General features: G+C 40.5%; 1 protein-coding gene across 2 annotated transcripts in view; it reads left to right on the forward strand.

Annotated features, from left to right (window-relative positions):
• The first annotated feature begins 441 nt into the window (after positions 1-441).
• The window catches only part of LOC106950294 (TSC22 domain family protein 1-like), a 33,282-nt gene continuing 12,329 nt past the window's right edge, over positions 442-21,394 (forward strand). Inside the window, exons 1-2 of one of the 2 annotated variants that reach the window (XM_015037049.1) lie at positions 442-3,746; positions 9,818-10,042. In XM_015037049.1, the coding sequence (XP_014892535.1) occupies positions 1,297-3,746; positions 9,818-9,830 (2,463 nt within the window). In that variant the 5' untranslated portion in view covers positions 442-1,296 and the 3' untranslated portion in view covers positions 9,831-10,042. Of the gene's footprint in view, positions 3,747-9,817; positions 10,043-21,394 lie in introns of those variants that run through there. The other variant, XM_015037048.1, reaches the window with a different exon arrangement.

Below are 21,394 nucleotides of genomic sequence, written 5' to 3' on the forward strand. Positions count from 1 at the left end.
TGTGCAAATGCAGCTGAAACCAGATATTTTAGACACTACAAAAGTATAATCCAGATTAAAAAATTTTCTGGTTAAGGTGAATTAGGATAATCTGATTTGTTTTGATGTTCCACATTGTCACTCCAGGAAGTGGTGTGTGTCATAAATTTCCTATCACAATCATGCAAAGCAGTGACATCATTATCTTAGCTTTCACAAATTGTTAAAGACTTTGTTGAAAAAAGCAATAAAGAATATCTGAACTGTTATTTAGTAGCTGAATGGTGGTATTTAGAAATAATAATACTTTTATCAATCATAAGTCTATCTTCGTACGTTTTCAAAAAGAAAAAAAATGGCTTTGCGTATTGGAATTTTTTAAATAGCTTCGGTTTTATTCGGCTCTTTCCGTGATCTTAGCTCGGCCCTTTCCGTCATTTCTCGTGCCGTTCCGTTTATGTTGATTTCGAGCTCGGCCCTTTCCGTCATTTCTCGTGCCGTTCCGTTTATGTTGATTTCGAGCTCGGCTCTTTCCGTCGCCTCTCGTCCTGCTTCGTCGGTGTTGATGTTGAGCTCGCCGCCTCACCCAGACTGCTTTATGTCTGGCAGCAGGGACCATGCGCGGTCGCCATATTATGGAGCACCCCTCCTCTCCAGTCCCGTCACAGCAGCCAAGCAGGAGACGCTACCGCTGGGGGAAGAGCACCGGTGATACAGCAAAACTAAAACGAGGAATCGCTGGCATGGATGTAACCTTTGCACTCCGCCGTTAAGTGATCCCATCGCTTTCAAGTCGTTGTACTCCGGCTGAAAAGGTTGATTTGCTCAATTTCCGAGTTAATTCAACAGTTAAGATTCGCTCACTGTAGACTGCTAACCGGTGATGGAGACTGGCAGCTAGCTCCAGCTAGTAGTTAATATAACAATAACTCACTCAGCAGCTGCTTTGCTTTGAGTTCTTGTATTCATCGAAAGACAACATTTAGTTACAAAAAATACCGGAGATGTACGCTTGTGTGTAACAAAGACGCAGTCTGATAATCAACCGGCGAAGTACGACTGGCATCAGCTGACGTTAGCTCGCTAGCTGCTGAGCAAGCGGCCACTAGCTTCAGTTGGCTCGCTAACTGACTCCGGGGGGGGAATTGCCCGAGAGGTGGTTAAAATCGCCTGGATCACAAGAACACATTTATATTTGTTCTGTTATTTTTCAGCTGGCTTGTCTGTTAACCGTAGTGTCGGCAAAACGGCGCCGTTAACGAGCTGCAACCTTATTACCTACTGTCAGAGACCAACTACCGCCCGGATTCAGTCGGAATGCATCATCCGGACCCCGCAGGAGACTCTGGCAGCGTCAGAAAGATGCCGCATCCGGCTGTCTTCCACCGGAGGGGCAGCAACACGAGCAGCGGGAGCGGCTCCACGCTGTCAACGACAGCCAACCCGGTGGTGGTCAACAACAGCCACGTTTCAGGCGATGACTACCAGCCCTCCCTGTTGATTCAACCCCCCGCCGCGTCGTCCTCCCCGGGACCCCATCACCCTCCTCCTCCGCACAGCCTGAACCTCCAGCCCCAACCCGCGCAGCCTACTGGAGCTCAGATTAAAAAGAAAAGTGGTTTTCAGATCACAAGTGTGACTCCAGCGCAGATATCAGTTAGTACCAACAACAGTATCGCAGAGGACACGGAGAGTTATGATGACTTGGATGAGTCACATACGGAGGATCTGTCCTCTTCTGAAATTTTGGATGTATCCCTCTCAAGAGCTAACGATGTAGTTGGAGCGGAGAGGAGCTCTTCAGAGGAGACCCTAAATAACTTCCACGAGGCGGAGACCCCTGGAGCCGTCTCCCCCAACCAGCCTTCTCATCCCCATACCTTGACCCAGGCGCAACACCGTGGCGGGGCCATCGTAAACGGGACTATGCATCACCAACACCCTCATCATCTTAACCATGCTCAGAGCTACCCTCTGACCGGAGCTTTACCTTCTCTCACCCAGAAAATGCCTTCAAACGTGGGTGGCACTCAAGAGAATGTTTCCCACGCCACCGCCGCCGCTCCAAGTATCGTCCCCCAGCCTGCGGGGATTGTGGCCCCAGGATCTGTCCCTGGAATGCACAGCTCTGCGACAGGCACCACAGTTAGTGTTGTTAATCCCCCAGCCAGCAGTGTTAGTAATGTGAATATGTTGAGCTCCGCCAACGTGCCTGTCAGAGGGGGAATCAACATGAGCGCTAGCAGCGGCGGCGCTGGTGGTAGCTTTCCTCCCAATGTTATTAGCAGCACTGGAGGAACCAGTGTTGCAGCTGGAGGTAGCCATATGTCTGCTGCTAACGTCAACATCAACTCGATGACTACTACTACTGCTGCTGCTGCTGCTGCTGTCAGTGCCTCTGGAGGCGTGGGAGTCCCCAGCGGGATCCAGGGAAGAGTTGGATCAGCTGCGAGCGCTCCCGCAGCGGCTGTGCCTTCAGCTGTTCCTGCTCCAGCACCGGCAGTGACAGCCGCCACCTCTCGCTTCAGGGTGGTGAAGCTGGACTCCAGCTCCGAGCCGTTCAAGAAGGGCAGATGGACTTGCACCGAATTCTACGACAAAGACGCGCCCACCCCTGCGCCATCAGCGTCCGAAGCTGCGTCTCTGACCTCCCGTCAGTTCGTAATGGAGAACTTTCTCTCAGAAAGGGAAAGCACAAGCAGCAGCTCTGTGAGCAGCACCATGAGTATGCTGAGTCATTACATTGAGAACCTGGGCAGTGGAGAGGCTGGGGGTTCCCCCGTACCCCAGCATGCCCAGGATTACGCCTCCCCTCCTCAGGGCTATCAAGGAATCATGGGAGTACCTCACTCCCAAGCTCACATGCACACCCAGGATATCAACCATCCTCATGTGAAGACGACTGCAGCCCCCTCAGCTCCCACAAACCTCCATCAGCCAGTTCAACAGACCGCCATCGGTGCTGTCCCGCCGCAGCAGCTCACCTACGCCCAGGCGGTCGCTAATCAACCACCAAGCTCCTCGCAGGGTTTGGTTGGTATCCAGCAACAAAAGATGGGCTACGCTAACCTTCCTCAGCAATCAGCCGCATCTCCGGCATCAGCTAGACCTCCTGGGTACAACCAATCACAGCAAGGTGTACCCCAAGCTGCCCCCTCTCAACCTCTCTCCAACCAATCTGGCTCGGTGCTGACTGCTCAAGCTAACGGAGCGACTCAGATGATGGGGGCGCCTCAGCAATCACAGGGGCTCCTTCACAAGCCGGCCCCCGTCTCTAGTATGCCGCCCCATGTTGGGGTAGCCGGCCTCGGACAGCAGCCATCAAGCCACGTCGACATTCAGCAGCAGAAACCGCAATCCCTTCTGACTCAAATTCAGAATCCGGGCTCAAGCACCCAACTTCCTCCCTTGGCGTCAGCCTCCACCGCTCCGCCTCCCAGCGCTCACAGCGACCTCCAACCTCAAGCCCATAATGCCGCCAACGTCGGCCGAATGTCCCCCCATCCATCACAGGACCCCAGCAGTGCCCAGGCCCTGGTTCACGCCGCCCAGGCCAGCGCCCTGTACGCCAGCTTGCCCAGCTTCACCACCACGCAGCTGCAGGACGCGCAGAGGCTGCTGCTCCAGCATCAGTCCTTACTGAAGCTGTCTGGCGGCGAGGCGGGATCCAACACCGGCCTGGGTCAGGAAACTGAGGGCAACGCCAACACCGCCAGTGCCTTAACCGCACCAGCCGGTCTCAAGACGGTAGACGGAGAGGATGATGGGTAAGAGACACGTACTTACTTTAATATTTGTATTCCCTTGTTTTTTGAAGAGTCATGTGTATACAGCCATGTGTATACATACATATATGAATGCTACACAAGCAGCCAACTGTATTGGTTGTTGCTGTGGGGAAAGATAATCTGACAACGCTCAAGCTGCTACACTCTCTCTGTTCGAAGAGCGCTGCAAAAACACAAAATCTTAAATAATTTTCATCAAGTTTCTAGTGCAAATATCTTAGCACACTTTAAATAAGACAAAACTAACTCACAATTAACTTTTCTGCAAGATATGGAAGCTTGTTTTAAGTCAATATTTCCTTAATATTTATTTAAAAAAAATACTTGTTCCACTACAGATTATTTCACTTATAGCCAATTTTTTTTCTCATGTTATAGGTTTACTTATCTGCCAGTAAAAGTTGTACTTTTTCATCAATAATAAGGAATTATTGACCTAAAACGAGCTCCTGTATCTTGATGAAAACTTGCATGTAAGTTGGTTTAGTTTCATTTCAACTGCACTAGGATACTTGCACTAGAAACTAAACCAAAAATACTGAGCAATACTTTGTGTTTTTACCTCTTGTTAACAAACACCTGCAGTGATTCAACTTTTTTTTTTTTTTTTTTTTTTTTTTTAAATCCCAACTTTTTTGCCTTACAGGGCAAAATTTATGCTTGGGTGTGCAGTTTGCCTTCAGCTCATTGTTTAAAAAAGTAGGAATGGAGGAAGCAGTCGTGTGATGACAGATTCGTGACTGACTGCCTGCTGGATGCACATCTGATTAGATAATAGCCGTGTTTTGTTACTGGAACTTTCACTTTCTAAAGTAAAGTTGGTGTGGAATGTGCCACCTTCGGATTTGAAGAAGTAATTTCTGAGGTCAAGCAGGAATTTTAATCGCCCTGCAGCTTGTGGAAATGCCTCATTTCTAACAATGCTAACCCACTTTTTCTTGTAAACATTAGTTCTCCTTTAAATGTGTTCAGATATTAAACACTCTTTTCTCCTGTAGTAGTGTTGGGTGATGTTAACTTATAATTCTATCACAATATTTTGTGGTGTTAATTTGATAACTAAAAACATTCATAAACCTATTTGTTACTAATTTTTTAGGTTATTGTTTAACTGCATGTCACAGCATTCATACCATCACAAACACAAACATTGTTCTTGAACAGTATTCTCATTTACCTCAGGACAACACTTAATGTGATTTATTTTACCTTAATTGAATCATATTTTAAAATGTACTGATATTTATTGATGCTCTCATTGTGCAAACGGTGGAGAAAATAACATTTCTGATCAAACCATCAGCTGATCCATGAGAAAATATTAAACTGCTCTCTAAGAGCTTTGCAGGAGGTCGCAGTGATGTCTGGATTATTTTTGTCTTATGCAGGATTGCAACAATCTGACTGATGATTTATGGTTTTCTTTGAGGTCCGTCCTGCCAACTCTGATTGTAACCGATTGCGGATTTTAAATTAAATTTAAAAGTTAATAAAACGGAAGTAGAACAAAATGTGCTGCTGCTTCTTTGATATAGAGCTAGTTTACTTTTTTAATCTTACTGAAAATAAGCATATTTTCTTTATCTCAAAAAAAAAATACGATTCTTAAATGTACATCAGAAGAGATGCTGCTAGTTTATGTGTTTGTAGGTTGAAAATTGTATGTTTTTTTATGTGTGTGTGATTTTGATGCATTTAACGATCAGGGGGAAAATATTAGCTTTTAATGTTCTGACTGATCACTATGCAGATGCAAAGAAGCAAAACTTATATGATGTTATATAAAACAATTAATCATGATAAATTGATTACTTAAATCAACTAATTTTGTATGTATTAGTTAACTGGAATATATAGTTATTAAGACATAACTGTACAAAAAATTAAATCAGTTTTAGCTTCTCCTGGTTCAGATTTTGAAAAAAAAAAAGAAGATAAATCTCATTTATTACCTTTTGCTGTGCAATTATTAATCTGTTAATCAAAAAAACAAAAAAAACAATCAACCCTACATTGTATTGATAAGTAAAGCAGCTTTTCACATGTTTAAGTTGCAGATGCATCCTTTACTACAAATGTTCAAGCGCTCACTAAAGGATTGTTGGGCAATAAAATGTTTATTTTTCTCTTTAAAAATGAATTATTTGTTAATTTGCATCTTCTATTGACTCTAATGCTAAGCTAAATGAAAAATTTTCAGAATCTTCTTTGTTTTTTCTCTCTCTGATTAATCAATTATTAAAATAATCACTAGTTGTCGGCCGCCACATTGCTGATTTCTGGTGAGTGTTAGATCGGTTTCTGTTCTGGATCGTAGTGGATCGGGTTCAAGCTGCTTCCTTACAGCCGTGTTGAAACTGTTTCCATGTTAGCTGTAGCTGCAGTAGCAGTCTCCAGTGTTTCCTTGAATCCAAACAGTAACTTGTGGGGCTGTATTTCACAGAACCTTTTGAAGCGTTCACATCTAAAGCGTCTTTCAAATTGGGCGTGCGTGGAATGTAGCTGACTTTTGGTGACTCCCTTCAGAAGGTTTTGCTTATTAAACGTAGCAGCAGAGTGAGTGTTGTTTCACTTTCATCTCTGCTTCCCATTCTCTGTCCACGCTGCAATATATTTAAAAGTTTTAGCTTTAAAATCTTCTGAAATGTTTTTTTTTTAGCGCCTTCTCAATGATGAAAACATTGTAGCATCCTGGGACATTTTTCCCCACTTGCGTATTGCAGAGAAACCTGTTTCTCTCCTTGTTCTCTAATAAATCTCCCAGCTTGCCCTGGATGTTTGCCACATCAGCGGTTGTGCAGATCCCGTGGTCTTCTGTGTGGCTTCTGTCAACATATTTTCTGGCTTTCATGTGTAGGATGTCTCTGCTCTCATTAATCACCCCCCTCTAAGGGAGCGCTACCAAACAACAGGGGCTCTTTAGGGTGTCATTTCATGTGTTGGACTCTGTTTTTCAGCCAGGGTTTGTATGAGGAAAGGTGTCAGCTGTGCATGGGCTCCATAGGTGCTGACGAGACATTACTGGGATGAGTTTGACCAGGATGGCAGTCGGTGTTGGCCGCGGCCGATCGACTCCTGGGGTTCGTTGGCTAGCAAAGGAGATTTGGATTGGAAGGAATAATACTTAATATCTTTGGGGAAAACAAAACTTATTGTTTTCCCCCAGACAAACAATTTTATTAGTTATATTAATTGATTTGTATTTTACCACTTTGTGACTTTATAATACCATTTCATCATTATCAGTTGTCTAATTCAGTGTTTTTCAACCTTTTTTAAGCCAAGGTACACTGTTTTAATTGAAAAAATCACGAGACACACCACCAACCAAAAATGTAAACAAAGATACTCTGTAGGGCCACAACACTGGTCTTAAATTTAAAGAAGTTGTAGAAAACTTCAAAGTGTTTTACAAACTATTTCGCAAGCATTCTTATAGCCGGAATACAGAAAATCATTATTATTCTGAAAGAATTAATAATATTTGGGAAACATTTCACTATTACAATATGAAGAGTTGCATGTACAAAATGTCAATATCTGTATATTTTACCCATCTAGTGTGAAACCTGTGCATATTTGGATGAAAACAGCTGATTTCCTGGCAGAAATTGAAGAAAGACAAATCTCTTCCTCAACAGCTCTCAGTCTCTCTGGTTTCAGTTTTTATAGTAACCAGGCTTGAGAAGCTCACTTCACACAGACATGTGGGAAATGGACCCATGTTCTTTCCAACTACTGCTGAGCTTCACTGTCTTTTCCATCACTGTCATCAGTCTTGCTAGATACCTAAATTGGATAATTTCCACGGCACACCTGCCGATCACTCACGGCACACTAGTGTGCCGCGGAACAGTGGTTGAAAAACACTGGTCTAATTGCTGTGCAGCCCTTTATTGCTGTAAAATACAACTAACATAATGCACTGTAAAAAATACACTGTGCTTGCGTCTCTTTTTAATCTGCTCTTGGCTTGCTGTCTTTTTAAAATAATTTTTATCTAAATATTTTTAATATTCCATTCTGAACCATTGCTGTATAGTTTGTTGTTTCTGAAAAAACAGTCCTAAGAATGGGTTTAAATTAGCGGCACATGCACATTAGCAATTGCTTTTAGCAAGCATAGATGTTAAGCTATTGACAAGCTAAGTTAGGGCAGATAATTGGGAGGCACAATGCACCTTAAAAAATCTTAACTTCATGTAACCACAATTATTTAGAAAATATGTAAGTTAGCCAAGTTAAATACATTAATCACAGATTAATGTATTTAACTTCCTGCCAGGACTATTTGATCTCTTATAGTCTGTGTAGTTTGTTTTTCTCCTTTCTGTCGAACAAAGTTTGAATTGTATGCAAATGTCTTCATTATGTTCTGTGACTCAAGGTGATTGATGCTACCGCTACTAACTAGCTGCTAATATGCACTTGCTAACTAGCTAGCTAAGTGTAAGTAATCTCCAGTTGACAGTGCGACACTCGTCTTTGCCACTGGTTCACTTCTGTTGCCAAACTGTATAATGCTATGTGCATTGTGTGCAAAAAAGTTTGGCACTGTTGTATAAAGTGTGGTGTAAGCGATGCAGGTCTTAAGTTTCGTTCATATTGGTCTTAAAAAGTCTTACATTTGAGTTCGTAAAACCTGCAGAAAACCTAATATTCTGGTGAGAAAATTACCAAACAACAAGTATCAAGGAAATAATTTAAAATTCCTGTCTTCTTAATACAACCCTTTCAAACTTCTGTATTTCAAACAAAACTAATAAAATTTACCTGGATGTTAATGAAAAGCGTCTTCCATTCAGCGGTGAAGCAACTAAAGTAATTTTGAGAAAAACGAGAAAAAATAAGCAAGAACAAAAAGCTCTAATGGTAATTAGATTGACACACATGAACTCTGATGTTTCTAAAAGCCGGCTGTGATGATCATTGGAGGAAGTGGTGGAGGAAGTGGTGATCCTGACTAAAAACAAATCTTTAAGCGGAAACAAAGGTCTTAAGACCAGGCTTTGAGTCGTGTGAAATTCACACAGTATGTTTACCTTGCAGCCTGCCACAGTGTTGCAGTATTTGCACATTTGTTTTATTAAAAACGGAAAACGATTATCCCTACTTTTGATAAATTATTAGATTACTGAAAAAAAAAGATTACCTACAAAGTTATGGTTTTGGTTTTAAAACCATAATTTAAGGAAACATGTTGCAGTAATTTTTCCATTACCTAGAACATTATACCATCTTGCTATTTTGCTCTTAATACAAGTCTTCCAAGCTCATATAAGCTTGATAATTAGCTAAGCTGTACAGCCAAATCTGTATTTCTGATAAGAGGAAAGCGTTGAAACTTTTTTTCAGGCACCTAACCAGCAGTGCACAGCAGTAGGTGGAAGAAAGGCAGTTCCACATTAGCTTATGCAGTGTACAAGGCTAGCTGGATAAACTGGATAAAATGGTCTCAAAACAACAATATTATGGTTTATCGTAATAAGTTCTCATTCCGCAAAATGTGTTATGGTGACAGGCCTATGCTCATCAGTTTTTAGCATTGCTATAACATATTGCATTTCCTTGTGAAGTTGCAAAGGCAGTTATAGACACACAGTGATCTAAAGTTAGCTTGACGAACTGTGGTTTTACAGTAACAGGTTAAAAAAAATTTAAATTCAAAACAAATGTCAAGGTGTATAGTTTTCCTATCTAACAAATATTAGCTTTACAAAGTGCCTGCGCTGCTTGAAAATGGTGCTAAAAAGTTGGATGCAAATCCCATCATTATTAATTACCATAAACTTGCAATAAAAGTGTTTGAGTGCAAATAAAGCACCTTTTGGCAAAGCCACAGCTGAGCACAAGGATTTTTTTTCCTCTTTTGAAATGAATGAGCAGGCTGCGTGTTCTTTTGTAAATGCAGATCCATTGTTGGGGTGAGCAGTGTGTGGAGTGTGTGTGTGTGCACTCAGATGCATGGGGGCTTAGGGGAATGAAACCTGGCTGGCAGTGCGATGACTATCTCTGCCGCTGGCTGTAATCTTTCCCCACTGGCGCTGCAGGGAGTTTCTGTGACCTGGGTCTGTTGCTCATTGTGTGGAGATCAGCGAGATCCCCAAAATTCACAACACGCAGCGGAAGTGACCTAACCCGACCCGACCCAACTTAGTCAGGTCTGCTGAGGACACAACCAGCCAGGGCAGGACGGAACCAGTCTGAACATAGCCGATAAGCACCCCAGATGTAAAAAATTAACTGAAATAATGATAATAAAACCCTTGAAGGAGGGAAACTTGGTGTATTTCCTTCATTACTGCCCTCCTGGTAGTTAACTTTTAGTAATGCCTCAAATATTTCTACCTTAGCTGCTAATGGTATCCAGATGCTGAAAACTTTTTCTCTACAGGCATCATGGGATAAAATAAATCCTTCAAATGTTGGTCACTGCTGGTTTTGTCTGATTTTGTGGTGACTGGCATGGATGTAATATAGTATTTCTCAAACGTTGTCAGGATGAGGACCATTTAATAAACACCCACAGATCACCGAACTTTAAATTGGCCCTGTTATAAATCCTTGAAGTTCAACCTGAAATGAAAATATTAGTCTCTGACCTCACTTATTGTCGTCTTTATTCATTATAATGAGAAGGTTGGTGCTGTTTTGTAAATGTAACTGGCCACAACAAAACTATGAACAAGTCTAATTAGGGCATTTTGAGTTATTTACAGCTTTTGAAAGTTTGGATTCTAAGATTTCCAATGACAGAAATTGAAAAAGAAATTGGTCTGACAGGCCTACTGGAAGTTGTCCTCTTTAAAATAAAAGCATCAAACCTAAAACCAGAAGTTCGTCCTGTATAAAACTAAGTAAAGGCAGTAAGCGCCAAAAGAACTTACTTTACAGTTACTTACATATTTCCCTTACTAGCCTAAGTTTGAGTTGGTAAGGGCCTAAGTTTGATTAGTCAATTAAGCATCAGGATAATTGATTATTAATCGATTACATTTACACCAGCCCTGCTTTTAAGTCAAAGACAAAAAGAAAGATCTGAATTGTTATAAATTGAAATGACTTTCAAATGTAGCACAGCTGACGTTTCCACATCGTATCGATGAGCAGCTGCTTTAAAAGCAAACGGTGGTTATGTATTTGTTTTGCTCCTGACGCCCCCCTTTTAGCCCACCTGTTTACCCCACAGGCCAAACCAGAGAGCACCAGAAAACAGCAGAGCATCAGCATGTTGTGTGTTTTAGGGGGAGGGGACTAAATATTAGCCCTCTTTCTTTTACACCAGTAGGAATATGAATGGGCAGACATGCGACTGGTTTTGTAATTTGTCTAATCGAGTTTTAGCGCAGAGACTCCTCTCCTTTGTGTCTCTAATCGCTGCTTCCTGTATTGTACCTATTGATACGCTTTGTGCAGATGCCTCATTGATTTTTGTTTGTGTCTGCTCCCCTTCTTGCTGATTGCTCCTTTTTCCATCAATAAACAGGATTGTTTCACTTAAGAGTGCTGTGGGAAAACTAATGGCCTGTAATGGACAGTAATGGATTGTGTTTAGTGTCCCTTTCATCTTTTAGAAAATTACCCTCCCAAAGCTAAACATGCTGGTGCGAACGAACGTGCCTGAGCCGTAAAAAGGAGAACATCGACGAGAACGGCTCCTGTTGTCATTCGGTTCTCCGTAAACAAACTCTTTCTCATTTGTTGTTGTGTCACTGTTGTTTTGTTTTTTTGTGGGAGCCTGGCCAGTTCTTGTCTTTCAACATAGCTTTTTAATTAAATGTAGTAATGTGCGTGACCAACTGGCTGGGCTGTTGTGGTGAAGCAGCTTCATACTTGGTTCAGAGGAGAAAATTCAGTTTGCAGTTTAAGTTGGAGATGTTTCTTTTTGAGGAAGGAGGGTTTGTACCCAGTTCTTAGAAAAACTTCCTCTTTAACACACCAACTGATTGCAGTATTTTGTACAGTCTGGATTGGGGGTGTCCAAAATTTAAGTAACAAAATTGTTGTCAAAAGTACTCGTGGTCCAAGAAAAAAAATTAATTGAGCAAATGCGTAAGGATGGACTGATATATCGGCTTGCCAATTTATCTGTGCCGATTTCCTGAAGTGATTGGGTGATGCTGTCTGGTTGTCATTGTTAATTTCAGAAGTTTAAATCATGAAATCCATGGAAAATACGGGAGAATTAAATAGTTTTCATCCAGAGAAAATCGCCTAAATATCTGCACTCAAATTGCTTCATCTCTCAGAAATCACGTCGATTGTGGCTCCGTCTCCAGTTGGGGAATCTCCCAAAGTAATTTTTGGGGTTTTAGTGGTTTGGTTGCTGGTGTCGTCGTCCCGGACATGCAGGCAATGTGCTGAATCATGTCCAGCATTCCTGTGGCCAGAACAGTGTCCAGTCAGCTTAGGGAACATTACCCGCACTGCACAGAACCAAATGAATGACTCTGCTTTTGCTCAAAGGGATTTCTTACTGAGGCTTTCTTTCTTTCTTCATTCAGAAGTGACCTACATAAAGGAATCGGCACATTTAGGAGATTTGTAGCACTTAACTGGATATAATGTTTTAAATCAGCCGTATTCGGCCATATTTTTGGGTAACCAACATTAATGAACAATGCCTTAGCTTTCTGTGGGTTACCTTCTGCCCAGTGTTGCTCGTATCACTCTGTTCTCGTGCTCCAGTTCTCCCTGCAGTAACTAAAAATATATTCCCAGCTTACCGCAACACTCCACCTGATTCGCATGTCTTCAGAGGACAGCGTCTTATAAACACCCAGAATATGGGTAGTTATTAGCAGAATATGTCTGAGAAATCTTCTCTGTTGACATAGAAACAGTAATTTAATGTAAACCTTGTGGTTCTTTCAGCAGTGCTGTACTGCCCCCTGCTGGTTGGAAAACTGTGGCCTGCTTACTTTGGCTCATCTCTGGATATTATTTGGTGCTTTTAAATGTTTTTTAAACCTAAAATTTGCATATTTTTTTGTTTATCATAACAAACGGAGGTGTTTGTAGCATCAAAGCTGGTGAAACAGACTGTTTTGTAAAGTAAAAGTAATTTTTTTCACATGTAATCTTGATTTGGTTGGACTGTTCCTGCTTTTTAATCAGTCATGTGAGAGTTATTGAGGGCGCAGAGCAGCTGCAGGAGTCTTGCGTCACGTACCTGCTGGTGGGATTTGTTGCAGAACGAGCGAATCAAACGACCAACAGGAGCCCAACTAAATGCTAGAAATGTTTCTCACAATGAATCTCAAATGGAGACCGAAAGGAAAAGTAAAATGTGGAAAACAATAATGCACCGTCCTGGGAGAGGAATGATGCCACCAGCTGCAGATTGAAGTTTATGATTTCAAATCCTCTTTAAATTTTAGGCGAGCAGATGCACAATAAGATGTGATGGGTAATGAGATCACACACAGCAACACTGAGCCACATTACACTCTTTAAATATACACACATTCTTGTGCAAAGCTGCATTTTGTTAAGGGGTTAACACTTCATCTCAGTAGAAACTACATGTGAAGAAATGGCTCACTACACCGCCATCTAGTGGTCTAAACCCAGAACTGCAATCTGGAGAATTATACTATAGACAAAGTAATGGACTTTATTTTTGTTTTTAGAGTATGATGCAGCGTCAAGGCCGTACTAAGACAAAATGTAAAAATATTATGAGAATAAACTCATAGACTTACAAGAATGAAGTCAAAATAATGACAAAGTCTTAATAATATGAGAATAAAGTCTTACTATAAATAAAGTTTTAATATCATGACTGTTCTCATAAGATTTCAGGAAGTTTAACAAAAAATATTCCAGTGTCAAAAGCTTTGGGCTTATTTTACTCTATTTGCATTTTTAGTTTAAATCTTATTTTTAATCAGTACCAAGATGTATCGCTTTAATGAAGTCATCCGCAGTTTGAAACTGCTTTTCTTTAGGTTCCTATAACCTGGATGTTTTTTCTTTCTCATCGTTTGTGAAGATTCATGTGCGGTTTTCTCCGTTAAAGTCTTGCGCTTTTACTTTTTTTTTTTTAGTTTGCGATTTAGGGCCTAAAAATATACAACTTCAGCATTTTATTTTGTATCTCTTGTTTACTGAATTCCATTTTAGTAGCATTTGCTTCTGAAAAAATTAAAAAAAGAAACATTTTCATAATAGAACAATACAGTTATCCAGAAGAATGTATTCTTGTTGTCCTTCTGACTTGTTTTTATAAAGATTAAATTGTAACGTTTGGGCTGATAGTTCTCTAAACTCTGTTTTCTGAGAGATGCAACATCGTGTTGTGGTCTGTAAGCACTAATGATCGCAGACTAATCTGCATTCTTGGATTTGTTGCGGAGGTTGTTTTAATACATGAAAACTCGACTCTACATGACTGTAACTTGTTCTCTTTAAAACAACGATATATTTACTATTCTTGGTCACGTTTTAATGCTGCTTTAAGTGGGTATTGAGTTTAATGGCAGTTCACCAGTATGAAACAAAGCAGCTGCAGTAAAAGTTATTTAACTCCTGCTTTTCTCACTGTTTGGAAATCACAAAAAGTACATTCTTTTAGAGGTTAAACAGAAATGATGTGTAAAATTGGAGTTGGCCAGAAGATGGCGCTGGGCACTAGGTTTGGTCCTTCTCCCCTTCAGGTTTTTATAATTTTTTCCTTCCAGTTTGAAGTAGATTTAGCGTCAGTTTTGTGTTGACTGCATCACCATGGCAACATGCATCAGTGTTAATATGTTTGTTACTAAGCCATACCCGTGATAGCCCTGTTTTCGCCCAGTTATAATCCTGCTGACGTGGATCTGTGGCTAATCTGCTCACTGCTCTGTCTTCACCTGTAATCTGACATGGATTCAGGAAACTGGGCCAAGCATCTTTCCCTTAATGGTTTCACATATTGATTTGGTGAACCTTCCCTGACCTCAAACGGCTAATGGAAATGCAAATGAGACAATAAATCAAAGATAATCAAAGGTATTGCAAGCGGAAAATCGGTAGGGAGTTGATTTATTTATTTATTTTTTTTCTTTTTGGAAGATGTTTTTGTCACTCATTTTATCCAAGTTTTTTTCAAAAAAATTAAGGCAGGGATGGCCTCCTGCAGCAGTCTGTATAACTGCACAACTGAAGAAGCCTCTGTTCATTTTATTTTAAAAAATGAACACAGTGGAAATGAAAACATGATCAATGGCTCAAACTTCCTCCTTCTCTCTCTGCTCTTTGCTCCGGCTCTGCTTCCTTTGAGGCTGCAGTTGACATAAAAAGGCATAATCTAAACCAGGGGTTTCCAAAGTGTGGCCCAGGGGCCATTTGTGACCCTTGGAATGAGTTTGTGTGGCCCCTGACTGCAGTTAAAAAATGGTGCAAATTTGTCCTTCTGGAATATGTAGCCAATGCAGATGAGACGCTTTTAAAATTTATTTTAGGGTCAGATTTCCATGGTGAGTTTATGGCTTATATGGAAAATTTACAACACAAATATATTTTTTCATTAGGATGAAGTCATACCACAAACATCCTGCGACTTTGAAAATAATTGGATCAAAAAGCTGTGTAAATGTGAACATTAAGGCAAATTTCATAATAATGTTGGTTTTGGTTAAAAAAAAAATTACTTGTTAAATTTATTTTTGTGCAGATAGATAAATTCACAATAATATCATTTTTATGTTTTTTTAATGATAAGAAAAAGCTACTTTTGGCCCCTGAGGACTTCCAACTTGGGAATTTTGGTCCTCAGTGAAAAAGTTTGAATCGAAGCCAATAATCAATATTGAAAGGTTTTAGTTGACATATTTATTGAAAATTTGTCGGTCTTGGCTTAAATTGATGGTATTTGTAAGTACAAATCTTTATCATATTTTTATGGTTTTCATTTTCATTGGGGAAAAAAATAAGTACAAATTAAACATGATTGTAAAATTTGTTTTAAGTTAATCCTGATTTTCAAGATATCAGTTACATAATGGAGAAAATACTCCAATATTGTATATTTCTCCTGAAAATGTAGCTAAAAAAAACCACATTTTTGATCCACTTATCTGCGACAGACTGGCGCAGATAAGTGAACCCCGCCTCTCGCCCAGAATGTTAGCTGGAGAGGCACCAGCACCTCCCGACCCCACTAAGGGACAAGGGTGTAAAGAAAATGGATGGATGGATGGATGGATGGATGGATGGATGGATGGATGGATGGATGGATGGATGGATGGATGATCCACTTATATTAGATGCAGAGCTGTTAAACGAAAAGCAGAGCAACTGCCAGGATTTGATTATTGATTTAGTAACGAGATGTGGCCCTCCGCTGTCTCCCTGGAGGCCCTCTTGTCGTCTTTTATTGCTGCCGTTAGCATTATTTCTGCCATGCACTGACTGAGCTGGAACGTCTTTGTCTTCTAATCCTGTTAATGCCAAGTTTCACCTCACATTACTTAAACCTAATGCTCACACACTCGTCAAAACCTCTGCAACTGGAGTTTTCCCCCATTGGTCTTCTGAAACAGGTGGCGGCCATTTTCTCTGGCTCCTCAAACGATGCAGGATAAACGTAAGGAGACTAAGATGCAGAATAGATGACAAACATGTTCATTTTCTCAGGGCGTTTGGAAGTCTTAAAATATAATAAATTCTTTATAAATGAAATGTCTTAGTTTCATTTTTAAAAAGTGAAGTTGTCCTTAAATATGTTATGTCACAGGTTTTAAATTTTGTGGTGGCAGGACTATTTAATCTTGTATTATGTAGCCTTTTTTCCCCTCAGTCAAGTTTATTTGTATAGCACATTTCAGCAATAATTCAATGTGCTTTACATCATAAAAACACAGTCATAGAACCACCATACAGTCAACAATTGAGAAAACCAGAAGCAAATATTGCATTTTTATAAGTGCCATCATCATTACACATAAAATATGTTGGTCAGTGTCTCATTTAAAATATGAGACATTTGACCAGCAATGTCTCATTGTTGGACCCATTTATTATGAGTCCAACAATGGTTTCAAAAGCAACTCTACACAGGTGGGTTTTTAGTCTAGATGTAAGGGAACTCAGTGTTTCAGCTGTTTTGCAGTTTTCTGATTTGTGGTGCTTATAAGCTGAATGCTGCTTTGGAGCGTCTCTGTCTGGTAACTAGCTGCTAATAAACCTTTGCTAACTGGAATGATATATTAAAAGCCATTGGTTGTGAGGTAGGAAAAAATGAGCTAGCTTAAAAAAATGAGCTAGCTTAAAAAAAAAGCCGGGTAGCCGAAAGGGAAAGCTAGCCGGGTAGCCGAAAGGGAAAGCTAGCCGGGTAGCCGAAAGGGAAAGCTAGCCGGTTCAAACACACATTTTTTACCAGTTAACTGGTTGACGTTCATCTTCACCATTGGATCACTTCTGTTGCTTACATTGCTAGGTTCATTCTGCTCATAAAAGCTGGCAGGACGGGAGTCGAGGTTGATTGTTTTGTACATTTGTGTTGAAATACAGGTCTTGAATTTCATTCATAATGGTCTTAAAGTCTTAAACCTGCAGAAACACTCATTTCTACATGTTTATAAAGTTTTATTGAGACTGTAATGTTGAGGCGATGAATCAGGGCCTTTCACACCTGTCTGTGTAAGTCAGTGAGGATTTGCTGCCGTCAGCCCAAATGCTTCAAAAGCACTCCTCTCTCCTACATATGGAGGCCAGATTGGCCACTCATCATTCCTCCCTGCCTCTCTGACTCTGTGTGAGTAGCTCTGTGGAAATCTCCACAGTCAGGGTGTGACTATGGGGAAACCACAGCCAGCACTTGCTGGTAACGTCTGTGCTCTCCTTTATCAAACTACAGCTCAGCCAAAAGCCTCTCTGGCTCAATGGGCATTCTTTTATTCATGGCTCTGACACGTCAGGTCCCCTTTTATCAATGTTATAGAGCCCACTTCTTTCTGGAAACACAGCAAAACGGCCTCCTTCAAAGACATGGCAGTGACCCACATTCAGCACTTCATCATCTCAGTAATGGTAGATTCTGAATTCAGAGCTGGAGTTACAAAGGTATGCAACCAGTACCAATATGAGCCACTGGCTTAACTTCTTTATTACCTGGAGGTTTTGGTGAGTTTACCTAAATCTGCTTGACATACTTCTGCTGTTATGCTGATATTTAGGATGTTTTCACACCTGATACTTTGGTTGACTTGGTTTGATTGGGGACCAAAGTTGCAACATTTATTAAATTTTTCAGCTGGAGCAGTTCACGTTCACACTGCATTGTGTCAAACGATCCAAACTAATTGAAAAAACGGTTTCCACCCTTCGCCTTTGGCGCTACACTAAGAACCACTGAAGGAAGCAATATGAAAACCTTAGAAGAAGACATGAATGCAACTTCCTTCTAAACAAAATGTAAGCAAAAATGGAGTAGCATCAGATTTTAGTGGCTGAAGGATTTCTCTTTTGTCCCACTAGTGTTCGATTCGCTCGTTTGCTTTGGCTGTATTTACCCAGAATGCCCTGTGCTGTAGTTTGGTTGGTCTTCGGTCCACTTGGCGTTCACATATGCACTCAAACTGCACCAGAGTTCACTTTAATTGAACTATGATCAAGGTTTTTATGAGGATTTCTGCTTGTTTCAAGGCTTATAGTCCTAAAATCAGGCAAATCTGTTGTCTGCTTTGTTCTTCATTTTATAGGATTCTGGTGGAAAATTGGATTTTATTTCTGCATTAATCTGACCAGATTAATATGATACAACGATATGATTAAACGATATGAGAGAAAAAGAGGAGTAAAGGGAAACACATATTTTATAAGATAATTTTTACAGTCTGATTATATAATGTCTGACGTGGAGAACTTAAAAATATTCCTTCTCCTTCGACAATTAAATGTTCTCACTTTACAACCCCAGTATTGAGAATTTGACCAAAGCAATTCATAATTTTAAAATTGAATGAAATGAGGGGAAAAGTTTTTGAGAAGTTTTAAAGTGGGGTTGGCTGAAAAACTCAAGCTTTGACCATCTCTGTGTCGTTTGATCCGGTATTGAGAAGCAGAGAGAGTCCAGAAAAGGAGCAGCTTGCTTCTGTTTTTCTTGTTCAGAGTTGATTGAGATACATGGAGCTAAAACTGAGAAACCCTCTTAGAAGCAGCAGAAGATTAGACCTGGGTGGAGGAAAACAGCCTTAAACACACAGCCAGAACTACACTGACATTCTTTAGAAAGCATATTCACATATTAAAATGGCCCAGTCAAAGTCCAGACATGAATCAATGCTCTCAGAAACTCTACATCCATCCAGTCTGGCAGAACTTGAGCTGTTTTGCTAAGGAAAATGGGCGAATATGTGCAAATCAACCTAAAAACTTGCAGCTTTAACTGTGAAATGTGGACTTTCTCTGGCACAGATAAATGCATTTGCATGCCACACTTTTCAGATTTATTTTAAGTTTCAAAAACAGTATTGTTTTCCTTCGAATCTATTGTCATTGATTTGACATCCTAGAATGAAATTGTTCTTTCCTGTGTTGCTCAGAAATGGATGTTATTCTTGAAACCGTGTCGTTCTGAGATCTGGATGTCAAACTCAACCAGGTGAAGAAAACAAGTGTTTTTTTCAGTAATAAGGGAATAAGGGGGTGCTTGGTGAATATTTTCAGGTGGGTGGAGTTTAGTTTCTGGTGTTAGAAAGTGTTAAAGTTGCGTCATGTGACCATCGGACTTTTCCCAGGAGCGCTGCTCTTTCCTGATCCACTCCAGTACATGATGTCTGTTGGGACAAGGAAAATCCCGCCGCGCTCCGGTTTGTTGGTTCTTTGTCTGCCTGACGCTAAGCCAGCAGAAGCCCTCTGAGTGCATGTTGTGTTTCTTGCTAGCTGAAGCATGAAGGCGTCTCGCAGCGACCTTTTGACATACGAGTGAAAATGCTTTCATTCAGTGAAGCGTTTCCACAGTTTGGAAAATGCTTGACAGTCAAACTACGCTGTTTGGTAATAAAGTTCAATCTAACGTTTGATTAAAAGCTGAAATTTGGAAACATTTACAGTTTTCCTAGCTGTTTGAAATTAAGACTAAACTTCTCTTGTTTTACGTCAGTCAGAATCACCAGAATTATTTATATTTGCTAAAGTTTAAGCATTTTGTTTGAACAGGAAGGGAGTTTATCTGAACATGATTGGTTTGGATTTTTTAATACATCAAATACCATAAAAGAAACAAATAAGTAATATTAAAATTTTTCAGAGCATTTATGTCCATTAAAAAAGAAGTTTTAAGTTAATTAAGCACTATTTTTCTGTATCAGATATCGTTATAGTGGATGAGTGCATCCCTAATTTTACTGAGAGGGTAAAGGGAAACACCAGAAATCATTTTTAAACTAAACTGTGTTGCTTTGGGCCTTCCTGTTCTGCAGAGTCAGAGACTTTGCTCAAAGTATTTGAGACTTTGATGAACTCCTACCAGCATAGCGTAAAAGTTGCTGATGTGTTTCTGTTTACTCACAGAACGTCTCCTTCTGATACGTTCTTGGTGCCACAGCAGGGAGATCACTGGCCCAAACGCTAATCTGGGTTGAAGGTTTACGTAACTCCTCGCGTCACATGTCCACGCGTCACCTCCTGCACAGCAGCATCACTTCATTCACTCCACTCAGCAGCCACAGATGAGAGGCATGTTTACCGGATCATCAGAATCGCTCGTTTGAATCAGGAAGCGGCTCCGCCGGCCGATGCGTGCGCCGCCGTGACCCGGTTCTCCGGCCGAACTGAGCTGCTAGGTTTGAGGGGTTCGCTTGTTTCCGTGGAGGGGATCCAAATGTTTCCGCTGCGAGACGTTTCAATGAGGGTGCAGGGAATCCGGCTGCAGGGCCATGACGAGATGGCAGTGAAGCTTTTGTGCTGGGAGCTGGAGCAGCACCTCAAGAGGTAAAGGAGAGGCAGGTCAGGGGTCAGATGCTGCAGTAGCTGCAGCAGCTGGTTTTATGATATCCTCTCTTCAGCCTTTAAAGGTTCAGTCAATGCTGGATTCTCTGAACTTTGAATCTCATGTAAATAAACCGGGTAGGGATGAGTAAAACAAATCCTTAATGCGTCTTTTTGGCATAATCAAATCCTTTCTAGCCCCGGGTGACGACCAGATTTTACTTTTTGTTTCTGTTCATTTTAAACACTTGAACTCGTTTTCCTTCTTTTGCTTCCATGCTCCTGTTAATTATCTCAATTTTATAAAACACAACTACAGATAAGATAAACTATCTCTAAGACTGATGTGATGTTAAACTGAGATAAACCTTATGAAAAACTAATTTTCCTCCCTGATGTAGCTGAAATAACCTGACACAATAAACCCAAATAAAGAAATAACATCACTGCAACTAATAGAATAATGTATCGATTAACCTCTTAAGCTTTTTTATTATACAATATCGAAAATACCTCAAAAGAAGCAAATAATAAATATTTTCCTTTCTTAAAATAATAGAAAAGCCCAGAATCCTTTATCACTTTTCTCTAGTGAACCAAGTTAAGCTAAACCTGCCATTTGAGGAGCTTTGGTAAAACATATTTACAGATAAAGGTGTTGTATGTACATTTTGCATTTATAATACAATTTTGTAAAGTTTTGGCTCAATTATTAT

The sequence above is a fragment of the Poecilia latipinna genome, unplaced genomic scaffold, assembly GCF_001443285.1.
Source record: "Poecilia latipinna isolate Pla-1442-1.1 unplaced genomic scaffold, P_latipinna-1.0 Scaffold390, whole genome shotgun sequence".
NCBI classification, from domain to species: domain Eukaryota; kingdom Metazoa; phylum Chordata; class Actinopteri; order Cyprinodontiformes; family Poeciliidae; genus Poecilia; species Poecilia latipinna.